The following is a 25,293-nucleotide window of genomic DNA, read 5'->3' as shown; positions in this document are numbered from 1 at the left end:
GACACCCTCCAAAGAGAGCTAGAGTAAGATAAGATGGAAAAGACTACAACAATAAAGCACCACAAACATATATAATATGTTGCTACAGAGTCATTTGCATCCAATACAATCGCATTGGAAACATTGTTAGATATTCCATGAAGAATCATGCACATAAATAACTTTAGACATGAACCCAACTTAAATGAAAATTGCAATTATAGCATGAGATTCTTATCAAGATTAAAGTATTTACACAGTTTATATCTCACCAGTTTAACCCTTGTTGTGGAAGACTACAACTGAAGGCAGGAAATTCAAAGAGAAAAGTTGCTTTGAACCAAAAGGGCAAATTCTCATATACAGATGGTGGCAGTAGAATTAGCGGGCTGCAACATAATATGTTAATCTCAGCTACTTTTTCCTCCAAAATACAGTAAACAAAAACAGAAGAGAAGATGAGTATAACCTAGTTCTTCTTTTATAAAGTCTATATTCAAGTACAAGCCAAAACTTCTGATCTGCATCCAACTGTTTCCATTTGTGCAGTATATCATAAGCCCATTCAAAAAATGGTGAATATTGTATTAAAATCAGAAGCAAGAAGACGCAAACCTCAACAAATGCTACGCCACGGATGAAAAGAAGCAACATTGTGAGGAAGATTGGCCCAAAGATTACAAGCCACTCGGCACCTTCTAGTACTGGTGTGGAAGCCACAAATATTCCCCACCCGAGGAGAATCTGAGCTCAACATTCATCAAACTTCCATTAATTGATGGAAATGGAATCAAGGTAAATGCAGGTGAGATGTATGAGGCAAGCATATGGAACCAGACCCCCAGAACCAAAGAAATAGTTTTAGTCACTTCCTCAAAGGAGTTAACAAATTTAGTATTAGTAAACTAACAATTTTTCTAAAGAAGTATCAGTCTTCTAGTGCCACAATACTAGAGATTCATATCTAAGATATGAGTAATGCTTGTTGATCCAAAGATTGATTTTCACTACCACATTATCATAGTTGTATGGCAATCGTATGAGAGTCTACTAAATAGCTTTTTTCCACCCACAATCAAACAGCCTAAATGAACATATTGTCCAACATATTCAGTTGAAAGAAGTCCTCATATGAGATATCATCAATTACATATGAGATTGATATAAAGGTATAACTTAGGCTCTGTTGTAGTAGCACCATCACAGATTTCTAAGAAGCATCAAGAACAGCTGCATGTAGCACCTGTGCTAGAAGTAGTGGCATTTGAATGAAATAGAAGCACTAACCTCGCCAAAATAGTTGGGATTACGAGAGTATTGCCAGAGTCCAACATTGCACCATTTCCCTCTATTTTCTGGAGAGTTTTTGAATACTAATTTTTGCTGATCAGCTGTTGCTTCAACTAAAAAACCCGCTGAGCACATAATCCAGCCAATTATGTCCACAGCATGGAGAGATGGATTTCTTGAGCTTGAATTAAACACTGTGACAGGCAAACTTACTGTCCACACCCAGAAAGCCTGCAGTGAAGGAAAAAAAAATAGGTTTTAATACAATTTGAATCCAGCCGGCCCCCACAAACTAAAAGCATAAATACATAGCTATAGTTAATTCAAAATAGAAAATAGAGAGTTATAAAAACCTTAAACATCCAGAATACTGCCAGCTTTCCCAAATTACCATGCAAGTCATCCAAACATCTATCCTCCCCCCAACGCAAGATCCTAATCATATCAACCAGAAAATCAAAATAAAATCGAAAGTTGATATCTAGATGATACAGTAATATATGTAATAGCAGCAGTAGTAGTGGATAAGAATATGTAATAGCAGCAGTAGTAATGGTAGTAAGTTGAAGTTTTCAGGTAAGGATATTAACTAATTTAAAAAAGCCAAATGGTACAACACAAAAACACAAGTATATGGAAGTAAACAAAAAAAATCTCTGAAGACTGCCTATGAATAACAAAGGACATGGACCAAGGTAGAGGTGAATGGTAGAGAATTTCATCTAAGAGACTCCAACTGGTTGAAAACCTGAGGTTTTGTGGAGTCAAGTCTAAAAAATGAAACCGAGTTGTACATTTGATGTTCTGACTATAGCCTGAAAAGGAATTAAACTAGAAGAAGTTTGCTTTATGCAATGTTACATTAATCATACCTCATTAACCGAAACAATCCGTGGCGAAGACCCCATATGAATACAACCAAAGTCAAGACTATCTGAAAAACAGAGCAGCAAAGTGATATACAGTGAATATTGGTCTAAAAATTTCAAGACTAAAATTTTTTGATATAGTACATGAAGTTTGTGATTGATCATTATATATACAAAGTGATATACAGCAATTTTATATTGATTTGGGTTTGGGCGAAGCTCTAGTGGCCCAATCCAAAGCAAACTGTTTTGCGTTAGAATTGCTGACTCCAATATCCTTCAAGTTATTCACTAATTTAAGTGTGAGTGATGTGGAGTTAGCGAACTATATTGGTCGAATATTCACCAAACAAGTCTTGGAGAAAAAAACGATTAAGTCGATATAGAACACCCTATATTGTATAAATTTATTTGTATTGGAAAAAATTTATTTGTTTTTCTATATATATCCCTGGTGTATATCAATTGAGTGAACTGTATAATATATCAATTCATGTACTATAGCTCAGTGTGTTGTTCAAGTTCAACAACACACTGAGCCACATAAGGTATATATTGCACTTAAAGAAATATAAATTCCAATTATTTATTTATGAAAACCCGAACAAAGACAAAACGTATTTATCCAAAAGAAAAACATAAATTCAAATTCCATTATAATCATAATGCAGTACATTTACCTTATGTGCCTTACAAATTAAAACCAGGAGATATTACCTGTCTAAAATTCCATGTGCCTTTCAGAATCAGAGTCAATATCGCAATTATCGCAAAATTTGTGTTTTCTGTGAATTCAATGAAAGAAAAAAAAAAAAAAAATAAAAAAGAAAAAAAAAAAACTGGAAGTAACATATGGTCAACAAAACTGAATAATAGACGACTGCCCCATTGTTTCTTCTTGTTTTCTTTTCTTGGTAGACGTGTTCAAAGAGCTCAGTAAGGAATCAAATTCTCTTTTACTTGCGTTTTCCAACCATTTCTCAACAACCAAACAAGAACCCATTTCTCTTTCGAACGAAAATGGCGCAATTCAAGTCTGAGAAAGCAAAGAAATTTAACGAAAAGGAGAGAAAGAACAAGATACCGGCAAAGTCGGTGACTTTATCGAATTTGAGAAGGGCTGTGACTATAAAAAACAAAAACTGATAACCCACCTGCAGTACCCATCAAACTTCTTTCATCTTATAAGACTAAAAACTCACACATGAAAATCATTCAAGCAGAGAGACAGAGAGAGAAAGTTTACAGTGACAATGGCAGTTAGGCCTAAGAAATGGGAGTCGATAACGGTTCCCATGACGATGGCGCTATATCTTTTCTCTGGTTCTCTCTCTGTATGCTACTGGTGATGCTCGTCAGCTCGTGGCTTTTGTTTGCCCGTCTTTAATCAAATGTAAGATTTGAGTATGCTGAGTAAAGGATAATCACAAGAAGATTGATAACCAACTCAAAGTTTAAACTTAGGTAAACTTGTTATCTTAGATAAGTCTCATTATCATGGATATGGTTGTTCTCTCATCTCTTCAATTGTAGATTATTATCTTCTTCAGATGTATATTTCAAATGTAGTTCTCAAATGTACGACAGATTATATTATTGGGTAAAGTCCACATAACCTTCTTAAACTACCACCCAATTAATAATGTCCCCCAAAACTTTCAATTGTGACAATATCCCCCTAAACTACCAAAATATTGTCAATGTCCCTCATAAGACTAACAAAAAGATCAAAATGCCCTTATATATTTCTTAATAAGACAAAAATACCCTTATAAATTAAAAAAATTAAAAAAAAAAGAAATTGTTCTTTTCAAAAGAACAATTTCTTTCTTCTTTTTATTTTTTTTATTTTTTTTTATTTTTTTTATTTTTTAAATTAGGTTCTAAACCAAATTTTTTAATTTTTTTATAAGAATATTTCTTAAAATATATATATAATAAAAATGGGAAATTTTTATTTAAAAAAATTTATAAAACAAAATAAAAAACGAAATTTTTATAACAAAAAAAAAATCAAAAATTTTTAACTTTTTTCTTATAAAAAGGATTTTTTTTTTATTTTTAATTTTCTACCCTTTGTTTTTTTTTTGTTTTTTGTTTTTTTTTTTTTTTTTTTTTTAACTAGTTTTAGGTTTTTTCTAGAAGTTTTATTATTTTTTTTTTATTTTATTAAGGGTAGTTTCGTCATTGAGGGGAACATTGACAATTTTTGGTAGTTTGAGGGGGACATTGTCACAATTGAAAATTTGGGGGAGACATTGTCAATTGCGTGGTAGTTTAAGGGGATTATGTGGACTTTTCCCTATATTATATAAATACAAACGTCCAATTCTCAGTTGAGTAAGATAGAATATTCAAATCTTTACGTGCCGAAGGTGATGAAGAATAGAGGAAATGAAGAACCCAATGAACAGAGTATGAAAGTATGCAAGCACAGAGAGTATACTGTTATAAAAATAAAGGAAAATTACAGAAAAACGAAGATATATTTAAATTTCAAAATTCAGATGAGGATATAAAAGAGAATTGATTTACCAGAGATAATTATCCATGCTCAGATAATTTCGAATTTCGAAATAAAATTGCTATTAAATCAGACTGGCACTTAAGTCAAACCGTTAGATTAAATAATCCAATTGGCACTTAAATCAGACCGTTAGATTAAATAATTAAGATTTAATCTCAATCGTTAGATCAACACTGGATTTATTTAAGAAGCATCCTATGGTTTAGATCAAACCACTAGATCGAACGATCTTCACCGTCCAAAAATGAATGGTCATGATCAGATCGCTCCGAGCTTCTATGCTTCATGCCAAGTGCCAAGTGCGCCATCAAAGCACCCTAAAGCCCACACCACACGTGCATGCGTGTGCATCCGGTGCTTTGCACCATACTATAACATGCACTAGGATGTACCATAGCATAGCTCATTCAATAGCTTATGTTTGTTGGGCCTTATAAATGCCAAGAAAATCTTCTCTCTTTCTAATGTGGATCTTTTTTTTTTTTTTTTTTTGACATGTCCGCACAAGAGGGGGAGGGAGATTCGAACTAGTGACCTCAGCTTCATTAGAAGTGGTCTTAGCCAATTGAGCTACCTCTTGGGAACTCTAATGTGGATCTTTATTCAATACTCTTTAAAACTTTCCATTTAAAACACAAAACAATATATATATATATATATATATATATATATATATATATATATATATATATATATATGAGGCTTACATGCGGTAGTTTGGAATTACTGCAATCTGGGGTAGTTCCAAATGGGCGGCTAAGATCATCCAACCACAGTAAAAATTTAATTTTTTAAAAAGAAATAATATAATATTCCTTAATTATTAAAAAATCAATAATTAAAAAAATAAAAGAAAATGAAAATAAAAACTGAAAGGGGTGGCTCCAGCCACCCCTGGGCCAAAATGGGGTGGCAGGACCACCCCATTTTTGGCCAAGGGGGGTGGCTGGAGCCACCCCATGGCCGGTCTGCGGGTGGACGAACCACCCCCATGGCTAAGGGAGTGGTCCGGCCACCCCCAAATGGCCAAAATGCCAAAAGAAAAATAAAAATAAAAAGATGGTTTGGGTTTTGACCACCCCATTTTTGGCCAAGGGGGGTGGCTGGAGCCACCTCGTGGCCGGTCTGCGGGAGTGGTCCGGCCACCCCTAAATGGCCAAAAGGCCAAAAGAAAAATAAAAATAAAAAGATGGTTTGGGTTTTGGGGATGGCCGGACCACCCCCAAGGGCCTGCGGGTGGTTTCAGCCACCCTCATACCGGCTGTAGGGGGTGGCCGAAACCACCCCAGGCCAAACGGCGGTGGCTGAGCTAGCCCCAAGGCCTTTGGGTGTGCTTTCGGTCACCACCAAATGATTTTTGGACATGGTCGAAACCATCCCCATGGCCAAGGGGGTGGCTTGGCCACCTCCATATCGGCTAATGGGGGTGGCCCAAACCACCCCCAGGCCCTTAGGGGTGGTCCGGCCACCCCCAAAACCCAAACTATTTATTTTATTTTTCTTTTGGCCTTTTAGGGGTGGTCGGACCACCCCCTTGGCCATGGGGGTGGTTCATCCACCCTAGACCGGCCATGAGGTGGCTCCAGCCACCCCTTGGCCAAAGCTAGGGTGGTCCGGCCACCCCATTTTGGCCAAGGGGTGGCTGGAGCCATCCCTTTGTACTTTTTTTTTTCTTTTTCTTTTAATTTTATTAGTTTTTAAATATTTTTATTAATCTTTTCTTTTTCTTTAAAAAAATTAATTTGTTACTGTCCAAAACGACTCCAAAGGGGGTCGTTTTGAACTACCGCACTGTATGGTAGTTTTCAACTACCGCAGGTAAGCCTCGTCAATATATATATATTGAAAATATTTCAACAATCCCCCACATTTTCAAAATCAAAACAAGTCGAGTGGAATAGGAAAACTCATGCATAAATGAAGGTGTCTTGAGGAATCGAACCTTCACTTAGTGATAGTATGTCAAAGCTAATCAGAATAACATGGTAAATAAACTTTGAACCAGCTATCCTATTTGAGTAACCAGACATACCTCTGCTTTCTCTTCTCTTTGGGTATTTTCTTTTTAAGCCGACACATGGATTGGCCTTGTGTTTATATCCCGGTTTCATGAGCGCTTTAGAGACAAACCCTGGTCTCATAGAAGGCGGCACCACCTCCAACACTCATATAGGTAGGCTCATCAGAAGTGTCCTGTGACAAATACACTTCAACAGAACTATATTATAAGCCTATTAAGCGCATAACATACAACCTCTACTATAACATTATAGGTTCCAAGCACCCCTACCTTGGGATGTTTCAACATATAGTGTACTTTAGTTCATTGAACTCAAGATCTTGAAATTTCAAATGTTGAGTTGAGTTTCCACTATTGGTGATCTAATGACATTAATCACATCCCCTTTGATGTTTTCCACACCAAATCCCTTGCAAGTCCTTTAGTCAATGGATCTACCAAGTTTTAAACAGATCTCACAAAATCAATGGTAATTACTCCATCAGTGAGTAATTGCCTTTCATAACCATGCCTTAAACTAATATGCCTTGATTTTCAATTATAGATATGACTATAAGCTCACGACAGAGTAGCCTGACTAGGTTTAGGCCATATAGGAATTTCCATTAATAAATTCCTCAACCATTCCCCTTCTTTGCTACAAGAAGCCAATGCCACAAACTCTGCCACCATGGTAGGGTCTGTAATAAGGGTCTGTTTCTTAGAGTCCCAGGTGATAGCTCTTCCACCAAGGGTGAAAATCCACCCACTGGTTGATTTGTGATTATCATTATCCGTGATCCAACTAGCATCTGTACATCATTCCAATACCGTAGGACATCCAATGTACAATATACCATAATCCATGGTACTTCTTAAATATTTAAGAATCCTGTGTACAACACTCCAATGAATATGATTAGGGTTACTAGTATATCTACTCATTTTACCCATTGCATATGCAATGTCAGGTCTAGTGCATGTCATTGCATACATCAAAGAACCAATAACTCTAGCATATTCCAATTGATCTACTGCTTTACCAGTATTAGGATACAATTTCATGCTAGCTCAAAAGGTGTACTCACAGGTTTACAATCAAATTGATTAAACCTTTTTATAACCTTTTTCAACATAATGTGACTGATTAAGAATTAGTCCATTCTTATTTCTTATAATTCTAATACCAAGAATTACATCAGCAATACCCAAGTCTTTCATGTTAAAGCTGGAAGACAAGAATATCTTGGTATTTTCAATGCTCTCACAATCAATCCCAAAAATCAACATGTCATCAACATATAAACATATAATGACTCATTGATTTTTATAAAACTTACTATATACACACTAATCAGAATCATGGATTTTAAATCCATTTGCAATCACAGCTTTATCAAACTTTTCATCCCACTATTTGGGATCTTGTTTAAGACCATAGAGGGATTTAACCAATTTACAAACTTTTCGTTTTTGATTAGGCAAAACAAATCCCTCACGTTGATGGATATAAATCTCTTCTTCAAGCACACCATTTAAAAATGCAGTTTTGACATCCATTTGATGAATTCCAAAATTATAAATGGATGCTAATGCAATCAATGTTCTAAGGGTAGCAATCCTAGCAACATGCGCATAAGTATCAAAATAATCCAAATATTCTTTTTGTTTAAAACCTTTAGCTACTAACCTTGCTTTGAATTTTTCAATGGTTCCATCTACCTTCAATTTCCTCTCACTACAAAAAACATACCAATTAGTAACGTGTCTATTGTGCATTACTTTCTAGCGCGTTACAAATTAGTAACGTGTCAATTTGTAACATGTTACTAAATATTTTAGTAACGTGTGAAATGAAACACGTTATGAATTAGTAACGCGCCAATATGGAACGTTACGAATTAGTAATGTGCCATATTGGCACGTTACAAATTAGTAACGTGCTAATATGGAATGTTACTAATTAGTAACGTTCCATATTAGCACGTTACTAATTTGTAACGTGCCAAGATGGCACGTTACAAAATGTGCCATCTTGGCACGTTACCAATTTGTAACATGTTATTTATAACACGTTATGAATTGGTAACGTGTAAAACTAACACGTTACCAATTCCATTAATATTATTTATACTATTAACATTATATTAATAATTCTATAATATAATGTTAATAGTATAAATAATTCCATTAATAATTCTATCATTTTAGTAATATTAATAATTCCATTAATATTACTAAAATGATTTATTTGGTTTTCATAATAATTTTGTTATATTTCATGATAATATAAACTAAAGTAGCTACGAATTGTTGCTCAAGTACAAATTATTTATGTTACTGCAGTACTACGTAGTGATATTTATCATATTGTAATGATATATATAGTTAAGCTATTCAATGTTATTAAAAAATAACATTGTGATTTTTTGTAATAATATATATATACGGAGTTGCTAGTGTTTTCCTAATCTTAAATATATATATTTTTAAAATAACCAATTAGTTTGTAAGATCCATATGTATAAGGAGAAAATTTTATTTGAAAAAACATGTGATTCTTAAGTGATTTTAAAAGACACTTAATTCAATTCTTCAACCGCCCAAATTCTAGCTATGGTTCACATTATATTTATAAGAAGAATATGTAAGTTTTGCTTGGTTGTTGTTGTTGTTGTTTTATTTTTATTTTTTGTGACAATTTGGTGTATTAATTGATCTTAAATAAAGAATTCTTAGATATTATAGTTAACATATACAATATATGTATATGTTGTCAATGATTTAAAAATTTGGAAAAAAAAAAAATAACACATCTTGAAACTAACACTCATTTTTTAATATCTCTCGAATTAAAGTTTGCATTAATATCTACTCAAACTACAAGAAAAGTTTGCAAGGTAACCAAAATGATAAAAAATACCACTATAAAAAATTTAGGGAAAAATACATAAAATCAGGAAAAACATTAAAAAATTGATAACCCATTTCAGCGAGTAATGGGTTACCATAAGTATATGACAATTTTATATATCCAGTTGGAAAAAGTTTTTCTGACACTATATATATTATTTTAAAATTCAAAATATGAAAATTGGTAACGTGCCACGTATGGCACGTTACTAATTAGTAACGTGCCAAATGTGGCACATTTCTAATTAGTAATGTGCCAAATGGGTTTGATTTCACGATTGGGGATTATTTCTTTTTCCCCCAATTTCTCCTCCAGCTTCTATCTTTTTCTTCCCCCTTTGTTCCTTCTTTTTCTTCTTCCTCCAGCGTGCCAGTACACTACCCCTCCCAAACAGCGATTTTTCTCTCTTCCTGCTCCGGCCGTTTGGTTCTCCTTCGGCGTTCCTCGCTCTCCGGCGTTCTCTCTTTCTGCTTCTAGCTCCTCCCGCGCGCAGGTCGTACACCCTCCTCTCTCCCTCAGTCGTTTTTCTCTCTTCTACTTCAGCCGGCAATGTCTCCCTCCCGGGGGCCTCTGTGACTCCGGTGGCGTCGAACCCAGGTAACTCTCCGACACTCTCTCCCTCTCCAAAATTGAAACGGTAATATTAACATTTCTGTTTTTGAATTGGTCTTTTTTTTTTTTTATTATTTTTTTTTAATTTTATTTTAGGGTAACCAGTTGCATAAGGGGTTGCTTAATCATTGGCAGAAGTTCACTTTTAATCCCAGGTAACTGTCCCAGAAGCTCGAATGGTTCATACCTATATATATATTGAAATATATGTTTATATAATTAGTCAGAATTAATTATATATAATTTTCTGTATATAATGTACAAATTGTTATTGACAATTCTAGTTTGATCTTTGATTACGATTTTGATTAAGAAATTTTTTGATCCACAAACTATAATGATTTTGATTTTGATTAAGAAATTGTTAATTCTGATTAAGAAATTGTTATCTGACAAGGTGTTATAGACAATTATGATTTTCGTTAAGACATTTTTTGTTTGCAGATGTGCTTAATTTGAGATGATTTTCAATTTCTTAAGAGGGAATAAATTAGTATGGTGTACTAATTTCTTTAGATGATTTTCATGTTTGATGATTTATTAAATTAGTATGGTGCATGTTAAATTATATAAGCAAATGCTCACTATTTTTTCAAGATGTGTATGGTACATGCATGTGTATAACACATTAAGACTGTAATATGTGTAGATGACGTAAGGTCAGAAGCTGAGGACGGCAATCAAAACGAAAACCCACAACGGACCCCGAGTGGACAAAAGTCTCGCTTATCAAGACATTGTACCGCTGGTGAATGTCTTGATATTTTATCGAATATTCATAAATAGAGTATATACTTAACTCATAATAGTTGAAAATTAGAAATACAAATTAATATGTGTTGTGGTTGTGGAAATACTGGATATTCATATCATTTTTACATTTTCAATGGATTAGCATTGAAACTATGTATATACCCTGAGGTGTGTGTTGGCAGTGTAGATATATAATGTTGAAGTTGTTTATCGTCCGTTTATACACGTCATTAAACCTTAATATTGTAGAGTATGATCTTGGTATGCTAATCGCTTAGGACTTGATGATTCCTGATTGATTGTTCGAGTATTTGTTTGCTGATTGATTGTTGTTTAATCATTTGCAGTGAGCGCGGAGAAGTCGACCCGTCATGATGGTGTTTACTTGATTTTTTGTTGGGGTGTTTGTATATACTGTATTCGCGAATCACTTAAGTTGTATTTCTTATGTAGTTGGAATTATTTGTTTATTAAGTTGTTCATGTCTATATATATAGTAGGAATTATTTGTTTATTAAGTTGGAATTATGTATATATATGTAGTTGGAATTATTTGTTTATTAAGTTGTTCATGTCTATATATATAGTAGGAATTATTTGTTTATTAAGTTGGAATTATGTATATATATGTAGTTGCAATTTTTTGTTTATTAAGTTGTTCCTGTATATATATATATATAGTAGGAATTATTTGTTTATTAAGTTGGAATTATGTATATATATGTAGTTGAAATTTTTTGTTTATTAAGTTGTTCATGTATATATATATAGCAGGAATTATTTGTTTATTAGGTTGGAATTATGTATATATATATGTAGTTGAAATTTTTTGTCTATTAAGTTGTTCATGTCTATATATATAGTTGGATACGACTTAATTAAGAAATGTATATATGTTGATAGCAGTTGATATATGTTGGGAAATGGATATATGTTGAGAAATGAATATCTGTTTGTTGAAAAATGTATGTTCATGTTATCAGGTGTACAAACAAATAAATTTCGGAGAAATTTATTAAAAAAAAAAAAAAATTTCCTGCACAAAATAGTAACGTGTCAAAACTGACATGTTACTAAATAATACAAAAGGATTAGTAACGTGTCAGTTTTGACACGTTACTAATAGTACAAAAGGATTAGTAACGTGTCAAAAATGACACGTTACTAAATATTAGTAATGTGCCAAAATTGGCATGTTACTAAGCCTTTTGTAACGTGTCAAAATTGGCACGTTACTAAATAGTAACATGTCAATATTGACACGTTACTAAACTGGATTTAGCAACATCCAATTTATTAACACACCAGATGATAAGTGCTAAAATATTCATATTTTTAGCCTTTAACTTGCATGTTTTAATCCTTTGGTTTTAGTTAATTAGGCCATTTTAATTCTTTTTTGTGTTTTTCATACTTTTGCAGGCTTTTGGAAGAAAAGGAAGTAAATCTGGAAGATTTGGGCTCAAAGAGAGAATTTTGGAAAAGTTGGAGTTTCTGGTAGTGTGATCGATCGCAGGTGACTTGTGATCGATCGCACACGGGTTGTGATCGATCGCACCTGTGCGCTAGAGAATTCAAGAAGCTACGGACAGACTCCCTTTCCTTCCATATTAGGGTTTTCCAACTCCCACTTGTAATAGGATTAAAACCCTACGATTTTTCTAGGTTTACTAGTGCAACAAGGACTTCTAAAGCCTATAAACCTCTTAGGTTCTAGGAATAAGTGTGGAGAAAGAGGCACAAGCTCTGGAAAGGAACTGAAGGCTAAATCAAGAGGAGTTTGGGTTTTTCTTCTCTTCCACCTTTTATCATTATTATGTAGTTTACATTTTATTTAGAGCTAGATTGAAGCCCTAGTAATATTTAATTAATATTTTAATATTGGCGCCATTGTGATGATCTTGTTGTGCTATTTAACTTGATTAATACCTGCTTACATGAATTCCTCATATGTGTGTGCCTAATCAACATATGCATGTGGTATGGACTTGTTAGTTAAATCAATTTGGATGACCGAGTCCTGGGTTCAATAAAAGTAACAAAAGATATTTACATCGGATTCTTGGGTTAATCAACATGGGGAACCGGAAGTATACACCCATGCCCTAGGCCTCATGTGTTTGTCGATTTCCATAGAGTATATGTGTAACATCCCCAGCCCGTTAAGACTGAGTTTGCCACTTTTCTTCTTTTACAACAAAAGTTTTTGCAAAGATCTATAAGGTCTATCAGAGTACTTGATTTTAAAGGATACAAAAAAAGTATAAAACATTATTCAAGAGATTTTATTACAAGCGAAATTAGAAAACATTAAACTTTAATTGCGGAATATCATATTATTATAATCACTGATATGAAAAGACTTTGAAAATTAATAATTATTCCCGTCCCCATTCCGGCCTCCTATTCCAGCATCCTTTCTACCTGAAAACAAGAAATAAAACTGAATGAGCCCAAAGGGCCCAGCAAGTAAAATCCACAACCATAAATAATTTTGCTCCTTGTTCTCAGTTTTGATAATCGTTTTCGCAAATAAATATACATCCAGCCATAATAATAATACATGTATGTACGGTTGTATCTTCCGTAGCATATACGTACTATTACATCATCATTATAATGCATCGCTATAAATCATCTTTATAAATCAACATAGTATATCATCGTTGAAAATCATCATAATATACCATCATTGAAAAATTATCATAGTATATCATCGTTGAAATTCATCATAGTATACCATCATTGAAAATCATCATAGTATATCATCGTTGAAATCATATTATCGTTTTCTCATATTAGGGCCCATGTACACTATTACCCCTGTGTACGAGGGTTGCGGGCCCTTGTGACCATGGCACTGAACTGTGGCCTCAGCCATGCCCGACCGTTAATTAACTCTTTTCTTGGTGCACTCAACGGTCATGTTGATGGAATACCACCTTCTGGCATAGCCTCCTTCAGTGGTTTCGCCTCCATCCGAGTATCGGTACCGAACTCATCTCATCTTATCTTGGGGCCAAAAATACTCTCCTCCATACATGTGTCTTCATTTCATAAACATTTAACTCATTTCTTGTACTTTTCTTTGTACTTCTTTTGATGCATCTTAGGGCAACATGTAGGAGGGTTTATCATCATTCTTCTTTCTTATAATCATCATCATTTCTCAACTTTCTTTTCTAAAAAATGGAAACTCTTCCAAATATAAACTTGTGTACTTAGAAAACATTTAAAAAAAATAGAAACTTTCTAAATAATTCTTTTAGAAATCCTTCATGCATGCAACATATCTCCATGACAGGTAAATAAAATAATCATTTACAGTTTGATACAAGAATGAATAAATAGCATGACATGAAGTAATTTTAGAAGGGGTAGTGAATTTACTTACCTCTAGACTGAAGCTAAAAGTGGTCTGAAGGATCTAGTTGCTCCAATCTGACTAACACTACTAGTATATCTTTCAAACTAATTTCTCAAGTCCGTTCTCTCTCGTGTTCTTTCTTTCTTGCAACACTTTGTCTCGCCCTTTCTCTCTCTGTTTCGTGTAAACACTTTCAGAAAGAAGAAAGACCGAGTAGAAAACGGAAGAATGAAGAATATGTGGAAGAGAAGGGAGAGGAGTAGTGAAATTTGTGAAGGGTGAGGACTCTATTTATAGGAAACCATCTCCATCTACCAATCTTCATCTACAACCTTCATCCACTAATCTCCATCTATAATTCTCCATCTACTAGTACTTATCTATAAATCTTCACCTACTAGTATCCATCTATAAATCTCCATCTACTAGTATCCATCTATAAATCTCCATCTACTAGTATCCATCTATAAATCTCCACCTACTAGTATCCATCTATAAATCTCCATCTACTAGTATCCATCTATAAATCTCCATCTACTAGTATCCATCTATAAATCTTCACCTACTAGTATCCATCTACTATTTTTCTTACCATTTACTATCCTATTATTTCACCAATAACCATTATCTAATTACCACTCTCTGTAATATCATAAATTTCCCCAGAATTAAAATCATAGGCTAAAATGGATATCAAAATAACATCATCATCAAAATAATATGTTTAAATAACTTTGAAAATTTCGGGGCGCTACAATATGCTTCCTTAAAGAACAACTTAGTATACACCCATGCTAAATCCTTGAGGAAAGAAAAGAGTTGGAGTATACACCCATGCCTGACTCGTTGCTTAGGGAAATCTATAACTTAAGGAGTATACACTTATGTCCTTAGGTTGACAACCATTAGATATGCATAACATAATCAAAGCATTAGCATATTGTTATATTAGCTGAATATAATTAGTGGTGGATATCAAAACCCTAATCTTTTTTAGTTTTTGTTTATCTTTTATTTTATTGAATTCAATCATGACAATTGAATTTTATCTTTTAGGAATTTACTTCTAAACATAATTTACTAATTCTCGTGGGAATGATCTTGTATTTGCCTACTATGCTATTGTTTTGATCTTGTGCACTTGCGAGTTAAAACGTACTAAATATTATCTATTAATTTAGGTAGTATTTTGCACATCACTAGACACGTTACTACATGCACGTTACTAACATTTAGTAACGTGTCAACATTATTAACACGTTACTAACCTACTGTAACTAATTCCACAATTTTTTGTAGTGTCTTAAAAATCCATTTACAACCAATAGGTATGGAACCAGGGGGTAGATCTACTAGTATCCACATATTATTTCCCATTATAGAATCCATCTCATCATTTATTGCTTCTTTCCAAAATGCAAAATCTTGAGATTTAGTAGCCTCTTCACACGTCAAAGGATCTGAATCTATATTAGGTGAGATCATCTTTTCTTTACAAGATGAATCTCTAGATCCTGCAATCAAATATACAATGAAATCTGGTCCAAAAGATTTTTCTTTTCTCATTCTTTTACACCTTATTTCAGAAGGTTCGCTTGGCCCACCAGATTCATTGTTATTTCTAATAGGTTCCACCATCTTATCATTTATAGATGGAATTGATATGAACCCATTCATAAAATTTTGCATATCTGGATTCTATAACAGTATTTACTTCAACAGAATTATTAGGTTCAACAACTAAGAACCTATAGCCCTTGTTTTGTTGAGCATAACCCAAGAAAATACATTCAATAGCTTTTTGTCCCAATTTCCTAATTTTTGGTTCAGGTAATCTAACAATAGCTCTGCACCCCCAAATCTTAAGATAATTAAGATTGGATTTTCTTTTCTTCCATAATTCATATGGGGTAACCTTGGATTTCTTTTGTGGTACTCTATTTAAAATATGACATGCTGTAAATAACGCTTTACCCCAAAAACTTTTATTAAGTCCAGAATTAAAAAGCAAGGCGTTTACCATTTTAACTAATGTTCTATTTTTTCTTTCATCAACTCCATTTTGTTGTGGAGTATAAGCAATGGATGTTTCATGAATAATGCCTATAGATTCACAATAGGAAGGAAAATGAAATTCCCCTCCTCTATCGAATCTAAGGAATTTAATTCTGACATCACATTGATTTTCCACTTCTATTTTGTAAACTTTAAAATTTTCCAAAACTTCATATTTTGAAAACAAAAGATAAACATAGCAGAATTTCAAAAAATCATCAATAAAGGTTACAAAATATTTTTTACCTCCTCTTGTAGGATTGCTATGCATGTCACAAACGTCACTATGCACAAGTTGCAATAGTGTAGAAGATCTATCAATTTTTGGAAAAGATGTTCTGGTAATCTTTGTTTTCAAACAAATTCTACATTTATCAATCATATCATTCACAGAATGAAGAATCAAATTTAAAACATACATATCATGCAATTTTCTAGTATTAACATGTCCTAATCTATTATGCCACAAAGAAATTGAGTCAATCATATAAGCAGAATTCACAACTTTATTAACCAAATTGAGCTTGAACATGCCCTGAAATAAAAACCCATTCCCAACAAAAACATCCCATTTGGTTAGCACAAACTGATCTGACTCAAAGACACTTAAATCCCAATTTATTGAGAAGACTGCCACACACAAGGTTCTTCCTAATATCAGGAACATAATACACATCAGTAAGAGTAAGAACTTTCCCATAAGTGATTCACTGTTCCTTTGCCTTTCACAACAGCAGTGGTGGAATTTCCCATGAAGAGAACACATTCATCTTCCATTACTTTAAAGGTCTTGAATAGACTCCTCTCCATGCAGACATGCTTTGAAGCACATGAGTCAATACTCCATGAACCATCTTCTTCGAGCATGAAGATCTCGGATGTCATGGCCATAAACTCTTTCGAGTCATAAGCTTGTTGTTTCTTCTTTAGAAAACGGCAATCCTTCTTGAAGTGGACTGGCTTGCTGCAATGATAGCAAGCAAATTTCGCTTTCTTATCACTGTTCTGGTTCTGGTTCTAGAAGTTCGTCCTCTTCCTCAATCTGCAAGTGTTGGCCTAATTGATCAATAGTTATCTCCTCCTTTTTGTGTTTCAGAATTTTCTTCTGATCTTTCCAGGAAGGAGGAAGTTTGTCAATGACGGATAAGATAGCAATTTCCCCATCCATCTTCATGTTATGCTGACTAAATTGACTCAAAATATGCAGAATTTCATTAAACTATTCAACAATAGGCCAAGCATCAACCATTCTATAATTCATAAATTTAGAGGCCACGAATTTCTTACTTGTAGCATCTTCTAAAAGATACTTAGCCCCGAGTGCATCCCACACATCTTTGGCCATCGATTTGCTTTGGTAGATGTCGAACAGAGAATCCACCATATCATTGCAGATATGACCCTTGCAGATGTAGTCATCTTGCTCCCACTCCATCCTTGCCCGAGTCTCAGCAATTGTCTCGTTCTCACATGCTACGGGCTTCGGAGTTGTTAGCACATAAGCCACCCTAATTCCAACAAGAAGGAAATGCATCTTCGTCTGCCACCTCTTAAAGGTAGTTCCATCAAAGCGGTCGAGTTAGGTGAAATCAACAAGAAGTTCTTTCAAGGATTGTGGTGCCATTGAAGCAGAAATATTTTCTTAAGATTGTTATAAAAATAAAGGAAAATTACTGAAAAACAAAAACGCTCCTAAGGTATGTTGCAAAGTCACATTCCTTAAGAAAATATTTGCCCCATCAGAATTGGTATGCAATAGGGTTACAACAAATTTTTCTCCAAGATACAATGGAGCCCAGAAAGTTTTGTTGTTTTAACTGCGTTCTGCAAAAATTAAAATTAAAATTAAAACCCCAAAATACCCTCAAATTTTCTATTCCAATCAAAGACAAAAAGAAGATATATTTAAATTTGAAAATTCAGATGAGGATATAAAAGAGAATTGAATTATCAGAGATAATTATTCATACTCAGATAATTTCGAATTTTGAAAATAAACTACTGTTTTGAATTTCGAAATTAAATTGCGGTAAATCACTAATCCATCTGGCACTTAAATCTGACCGTTAGATTAAATAATTATCTTAATTATTTAATCTCAATAATTAGATCAACAGTCTAGTAATCCAACCATTGGATCTACTTAAGAAGCATCCTATGGTTTAGATCAAACCACTAGACCGAACGATTTTGACCGTCCAAAAATGAATGGTCATGATCAGATCGCTCTAAGCTTCAATGCTTCGTGCCAAGTGCCAAGTGCGCCATCAAAGTGCCACTAGCGCCCTACAGCCTAGGTCGCACGCACGTGTGCGTCCGGTGCTCCACAACGTACTATATCATGCACTAGGGTGTTATTTTGAAAATATCTATATATATTTATTTATTTTGAAAATATTTCAGCATATACTTTGAGTGAATCTCAGAGATTTCATATTAATGAATAAAAGGCTTACAGAGGAGTGTTTATACATCAAGATTCGCTGTAAAATTTAGTCAACAAATTATAAACTAATTATCAACTAACTCAACTATCTTCTAGCTGTATAACTAATCTAACAACCTTCTGTAAATTAGTTTTAACAACTAATCTAGCTCATTTAACACATGTTTAATTCTTCATGGTTATTTCGTGACTGACGCAGCCTTAACGGGCAGATCACTGCCGAACGCACAACATTAGCAGCGTGGGCCACCCGAGGTCGGACTCAGTCGGGTTGCTAGTTTTCGGACAGCACCAACCCTGCTGAGGAGGGGTAATATCTAGGGTAGACCATATATAATAGTTATGACTTATAAAACAATAGTTTTCTACATTAAAACTACTTAGGCAACTGCCACTGGAAGTACACAATTTTCTATCAACAAAACAATATTTTTACAGTGTATTAATAGAGACAACACCTCTTACAAATCCTTGACAAACTGCATGTTTATTTCTGTAACAACTGGCTCATGTCGTACCCAATTGTGGGGTTTACTTACTAAGTCGTTAGATTTATGCGGTTATTACATCTTGTAGGAAACCTATTTCTAGAACCAAGGAGTGGCACAGTTGCCACTATGCACCTTGCTTAAGAAAAGAATCTACACATTGTTATCAGGTTTGCTTAAATTACTATTTCTATTAGTTGCTCCGTGCATGTGTCTAGGCCTGGGTATCGGTCAAAACGGTCTGGTTAAGGACCTTATCGGTTATTAACCGATAATTTTCGGTTAAACGGTTTATTAACCGATACCGAATCAATAAGAATTTTAACCGATAATTTCGGTTAAAACGATACACGGTTAAACGGTCCGGTTAAACCGGTTAACCGATTTAACCGAGAGCTTTATATTGATTTATTTTGTTGGGCCAAAAACTAAAAATGAGTTTTTTCTTACTTTTGAGAGCCCAAATACTTTTTGTTAGGCTAAAATAACTTATTAAAAATGAGTTGTTTTAGGGATCAAATACTTTTTGTTGGGACCCAAATATTTGTTTTTTGGGCTAAAAATTGAAGCTTTTTTATATTGATCCACTTCAACTTTTATTTTATTTTATTTTTATTTTTATTTTTTTATATATTATAAAATACATTTTTCCAAAACAAATGGACTAATTAACATAATGAATGCTAATTAGACTAGCAAAACTAGTTAATGAAAAATGCTTTTACCAAAGGCAAAGAAATCCCATCAAATGCCATCACTTAAAAAAAAAACATCAAACCTACCCAAACCCAAATTAAAATAAAATTCATTAATGAATAATAAACAAAGTATTAACTAATTAAAGTCACTTAGCAAAAGGAAAATAAGTCATGGGCAACACCATTACACAAATTCGGAAACCTGTGTCACTTGTGGGAATTTGGAAACCTCTCTAAAAGACTAAACGGCGCCGTTTTGGGACTAGAATTTAAAAAAAAAAAAATAAAAATAAAAAAAAATCCGGTTTCTTATCGGTTAAATCGGTTAACCGATAAGAACCGCTTAACCGGACCGGACCGGACCGGACCGGACCGGACCGGACCGAATTCCGGTATACTTTTTTTAACCGATAAGGATATCGGCATATCGGCTACGGTTTATATCGGTTCGGTCGAAGCCGGTAGACGGCCGGTTAAACGGTAACGGTTAATTTGCCCACCCCTACATGTGTCTTGAGTATATTACATGTTTCATTAGGATTATTAGACATCTCAGATTTATTTCACCTTCTTTTGCATTAACTCTGATGATGCTTAAATGGACGATTCCCCATTTAGCTACCAGTTAGCTAAACTTGGGTAATTGCCAGTAACCCTACCAGACTAGTCAATGCCAGATTTGGGGGCGTTACATGTGGTTTGCTTCTTGGATTTCCAAGAGACAATTGAATCTCCAAAGAAAACACAAAAACTTGATACTGATCTTCTGGTCTCTGGACAACTGGCCCAATTTGAATCACACAAAGCCTTGAAAGGAGGAGTTGGAGATGTTGGGAAAACAATTCCTTGGCCAGGGGCTGCTTTGATGTATCTAAGTATTCTATATGCAGCATCTAGGTGAGGTTGCCGAGGAGCTTGCATAAATTGACTCAAAGTGTGGATTGAATATGTTAAATCAGGCCTAGTAATTGTGAGATATAACAACCTACCAATCAATCTTTGATACATTGTGGGATCATCAAGTAATGCTCCATCCATAGCAAAAAACTTGGTATTAGATTCCATAGGAAATTTAGATGGCTTTGCAGCGAATTGACCAACATCATTGAGAATGTCTAAAGCAAACTTTCTTTGGCATAATGAAATTCCTTGAGAATTTCGAGCAATCTCCAATCCAAGGAAAAATTTCAAAGGACCTAAATCTTTTAACTTGAATTGAGTGTTCAAAAGCACAATCAAATTTGCAATGGGTTGACCATCATTGCTGGCTAGAACTATGTCATCAACATATACTAAGAGAGCCATAAAAAAGGAACCTTTTGACTTAGTAAACAAGGAAGAATCTGCTTTAAATTCAATGAAACCATGAGCAAGCAAAGTTATGAAAATTTGCTGAACCATTGTCTTGTGGCCTGCTTTAGACGATATAAAGATTTGTTCAAACAACAAACCCTATTGTCTCCCTTTGTGCCAAAGCCAAGAGGTGGTTTCGTGAACACTTCTTCATCTACATCTCCATGCAAGAAGGCACTGTTCACGTTGTATTGATGAAGCTTCCAATTATTAATTGCTGCCAATGCAAGTAAGCATCTTATTGTGGTGAGTTTGGCCATTGGAGAAAAAGTTTCAAAGTAGTCCAAGCCTTCACTTTGAGTGAATCCTTTGGCTACAAGTCTTGCTTTGTACCTTTCAATTGATCCATCTGCTTTGTGCTTGACCTTATAGACCCATTTGCAGCTTATAGAAACTTTGTTAGGAGGTAAAGGCCCAAGAGTCCATGTATTATTATTATCTTCAAGTGCTTTGATTTCAGCTTGCATTGCTACATGCTAACATGCATTCTGAACAGCATGATGATAATATTGTGGTTCAACATGTGTTGAGACCGAAAGGAGATAATGTTTATAAGAATGAGAAAATTTGTCATATGAAATAATAGATGGGAGAGCATAACGAATACCTGAATCATATGGATTAATGCTATGAGGTGATAGAGATGAAGTTGCCATTTGACAATGAAAAGTTTGTAAGTAACTAGGTTTTTGTTTGATTCTAGATGATTTTCTAATGGGATTACTAAGAACAGATATACGAATAGAGTCTAAATGTGTTTCACGATTATTTTGATCAGAAACATCATTAGGAATTGAATTTACAGGACTAATAACAACATCAGTAGACTGAATTGGAATAGGTACATAATTAACATCATAATATGGAATAGGATTTGGGATGACAATGTTAAGATGTATAAGATGAGAAAGTTTAAATTTAGGATGATAAGGAAAGACATTTTCATGGAATATAACATCACGAGGAATAAAAACTGTTTTAGTGGATGATGAGGGCTAAAATATACATATTTTAGCCCCTTAATTTATGTGTGTTAATCTCTTAGTCATGTTATTTTGTGTTGTTTTACTTAATTTTCGTGTTTTTGTCTATTTTTAGGTGTATGAAAGAAAAGGAAGCGTTTTCAGAAGTTTGAAGCATAAAGGGCTAAAAGTGGAGCAATCTGAAGCTATGATAGATCACACTAGAAGGAGGCTCCAGCCCACCAGCATTAGAGCGCGAAAAAGCTAGGATTGAGCACAGATTGCGATCGAGCGCACTACCTTAGGATCAAGCGCACTCAAGGCCCTCAGCTGTGGCAAAAACCTTTTTCCACTTATTTTTGGGACTTAAGAAGCCTAATTGTATTAGAACTTAAACCTACGATGTTATTAGGTTTTCTAGGGTTTCTAGGTTTTCTTAAAGCCTATAAATAGACCTTTAGGCCTCTCAGAAAATACACTTCTTCTGGAGAGAATTTGGAGGCTACTTCAAGAGCATTTTCTGGTTTTTTTTTTTTTTTTTTTTTTCAGTTTGAGTTTCATTATGTGTAACTAAACAATTGTTTGGGTTAGATTGAAGCCCTAATCATGTCTGGTTAAGTTTAATATTAGTGTCTTTTGTTCAATCACATGTGTTTATTTTACTTGATTATGCCTATGAAATTGAATTCCCCTTGTGAATGTGTCTCACCATCATTTACATGAGAATGAAATTCGTTAGTTAAGTCAATTTAGTTGACCAAATCTTGGGCTTAATAAAGTAACAAAAGAACCTAACCTGGGGTTCTTGGCTTAATCAACATGGAAAATAGGAGTAGATACGATGCCCTAGGATTCATGTGTTTGTCGATCTCCATAGAATTATGTTTCCCTGAAGAACAACTTTGTAGATACCATGCTAAATCCTTTAGCGAAGAAAAGAATTCAAGTAGATACCATACTTAATTCGTTACTTAGGGAGATCAATAATTTAAGGTATAGATACCATACCCTTAGATTGACAAACAGTAAAATATCATGCGATTGGAACATTGACCTAATATTTCTTAATTAGTTTGATTTGTGGTGGATATCAAAACCCTAACCTCTTTATTATCCTTTCATCTTTTCAAACATTGCCACTTTGTGACAATTTTGCAATATTAATTGGGAAAATATATTTTAGATAAAATGAACAATCCTCGTGGGATGATCTTGTATTTGCCCAACTATACTACTAGTTGATTTCGTGCACTTGTGAGTTAAAACGTGCGAAGTATTTGCCTATTAAATTAGGTAGGTATTTGTCACAACAGTGGACAAATCAAACAATTTATATCCTTTGATGTTATATGGATAGCCAATGAAAATACATTGTTTTGCCCTTGAATCAAACTTAGATCGATTTCTAGTTAATGATGAAGCAAAACACAAACAACCAAATATTCTAAGATGAGAATAACTTGGAGGAATTGAAAGCGGACATTCATAGGGTGTTTTATTAGACAGAATTGGAGTAGGAATTCTGTTGATTATATGGACAGCAGAAAGAATACATTCACCCCAAAAAATGAGTGGCAGATTAGCATGAAATCTTAAGGCTCTTGCTACATTTAATAGATGTTGATGTTTTCTTTCAACAATTGAATTTTGTTGAGGGGTTTCAACAGAACTCAATTGATGAATGATACATTTCGATTGATAAAAATCAGATAACCAAAATTCAAGACCATTGTCACTTCTTAAACATTTGACTTTAGATTCAAATTGGGTTTCAATCATTTGAATGAAAAATTTAATCAAATTTTTGGTTTGAGACTTAGCAATCATTTGATGAAACCAAGTGAATCTAGAACAATCATCAACAATGGTAAGAAAGTACTTAACACCATTAAAAGAATCAATGGAAAAGGGACCCTAAATATCACAATGCAACAAATTGAAAGTTTTATTTGAAATGGAATGACTTACTGGGAATCACAATCTATGTTGCTTAGCCAATGGGCCGATAGTACAACACTAATTTGTATTAACAGATATACTACAATCAAATTGACTTAGAAGCTTAATGCGAGAATTAGACAAGTGACCTAAACGATAATGCCATACATATGAGAAAACACTCTTAATATAAAGACTAGCAATAGGAATGCAAATACTTGATGTAGGGAGTACTGATTTATTGATCAAATGAAACAAGCCTTCATGTTCTCTACCCACTCCAATCATTTTCCATGTGAATAGGTGCTGAATAAAACCGAAATAAGCAAGAAAATTGAGACAACAAGAGAAATATTTAGTGAGTTTACTTGCTGTAATACCCCGACAAAAATTTTTTTTCATTAAAATATTTTCTACAAAGAACGACTAAAGAATTTACGTAAAACCCGGATTTATAACAAAGGACCTAAGCCCACACTTATAGCCTAAGAACTCTTAAACATTTTGAAGCATAAGCCCAAGCTTAACCTTTTTTGACCGTACGTATGCTAGGGTTGCCAGACGTACGCCTGTCTCTAGTGAGGATGTACGATGGGGGACCACCGTACGTACGCCTCTAACTTATAGTAAGGACGTACGATGGGGGACCATCGGACATACGCTACTTTTCGGTTGACCACTAGTTAATGGTTGTATATACAATGCACCATTTTAAACGTTGAACAAACAGTACTAGATGTACGCCCCAATAGTAATGGACGTCTGCTACTTTCAGAATAGTTGGTAGTGCCCTTAGCTTTTCTGGTCTATAAATACCATCCCTCACCACCCCTTTGAAACCATCATTCCACCCCCTGGCTTTCTAGAATCACTTGTGTCAGTGTCTTGTGAGTTTTGTGATTCGGGGGAGAGAAAGAAGAAAGCTTGTGTTCTTGCCATTTTCCCAAGGTAACCCCTTGCCCATTCCTCTGTTTTGATGATGTTATTATTGCTTCTTTAATGTAATATGTTTTAAAAATACCCTGTTAACATTCTTGCACCCT

General features: G+C 34.2%; 2 protein-coding genes across 2 annotated transcripts; both read right to left on the bottom strand.

The window, feature by feature from the left end:
• Nucleotides 1-247: 247 nt before the first annotated feature.
• Nucleotides 248-3,487, bottom strand: LOC132185385 (uncharacterized). The gene is made up of 9 exons (XM_088518321.1): nucleotides 3,385-3,487; nucleotides 3,223-3,292; nucleotides 2,856-2,923; nucleotides 2,142-2,203; nucleotides 1,623-1,704; nucleotides 1,267-1,500; nucleotides 595-723; nucleotides 449-510; nucleotides 248-368 (listed from the first exon to the last, which is right to left on the bottom strand). The coding sequence occupies exons 1-9, from the start codon at nucleotides 3,433-3,435 to the stop codon at nucleotides 248-250; spliced, it is 879 nt and encodes a 292-aa protein (XP_088374447.1). The 5' UTR covers nucleotides 3,436-3,487.
• A 3,756-nt stretch (nucleotides 3,488-7,243) lies between these two features.
• Nucleotides 7,244-7,729, bottom strand: LOC148584381 (secreted RxLR effector protein 161-like). The gene is made up of 2 exons (XM_088518422.1): nucleotides 7,615-7,729; nucleotides 7,244-7,476 (listed from the first exon to the last, which is right to left on the bottom strand). Exons 1-2 carry the CDS (start codon nucleotides 7,727-7,729, stop codon nucleotides 7,244-7,246), a joined length of 348 nt encoding a protein of 115 aa, XP_088374548.1.
• Between the last annotated feature and the right edge of the window lie 17,564 nt (nucleotides 7,730-25,293).

This window comes from Corylus avellana, chromosome 7 (assembly GCF_965113065.1).
Source record: "Corylus avellana chromosome 7, dhCorAvel1.hap1.2, whole genome shotgun sequence".
NCBI lineage: Eukaryota > Viridiplantae > Streptophyta > Magnoliopsida > Fagales > Betulaceae > Corylus > Corylus avellana.
The sequence above is the reverse complement of the archived record's forward strand: the minus strand, read 5'-3'. Positions and strand labels throughout refer to the sequence as shown.

What these genes read in the sequence shown, in the direction of transcription:
- LOC132185385 (XM_088518321.1), bottom strand. Translation starts at nt 3,435, where the DNA reads ATGGGAACCGTTATCGACTCCCATTTCTTAGGCCTAACTGCCATTGTC. An exon ending in ATCCCAACTATTTTGGCGAG is followed by an intron (nt 724 to 1,266) that starts GTTAGTGCTTCT and finishes TGTTGAGCTCAG; the next exon opens with ATTCTCCTCGGGTGGGGAAT. An exon ending in CTTTATAAAAGAAGAACTAG is followed by an intron (nt 369 to 448) that starts GTTATACTCATC and finishes ATTATGTTGCAG; the next exon opens with CCCGCTAATTCTACTGCCAC.
- LOC148584381 (XM_088518422.1), bottom strand. Translation starts at nt 7,729, where the DNA reads ATGAAATTGTATCCTAATACTGGTAAAGCAGTAGATCAATTGGAATAT. An exon ending in TGACATTGCATATGCAATGG is followed by an intron (nt 7,477 to 7,614) that starts GTAAAATGAGTA and finishes AATGATGTACAG; the next exon opens with ATGCTAGTTGGATCACGGAT.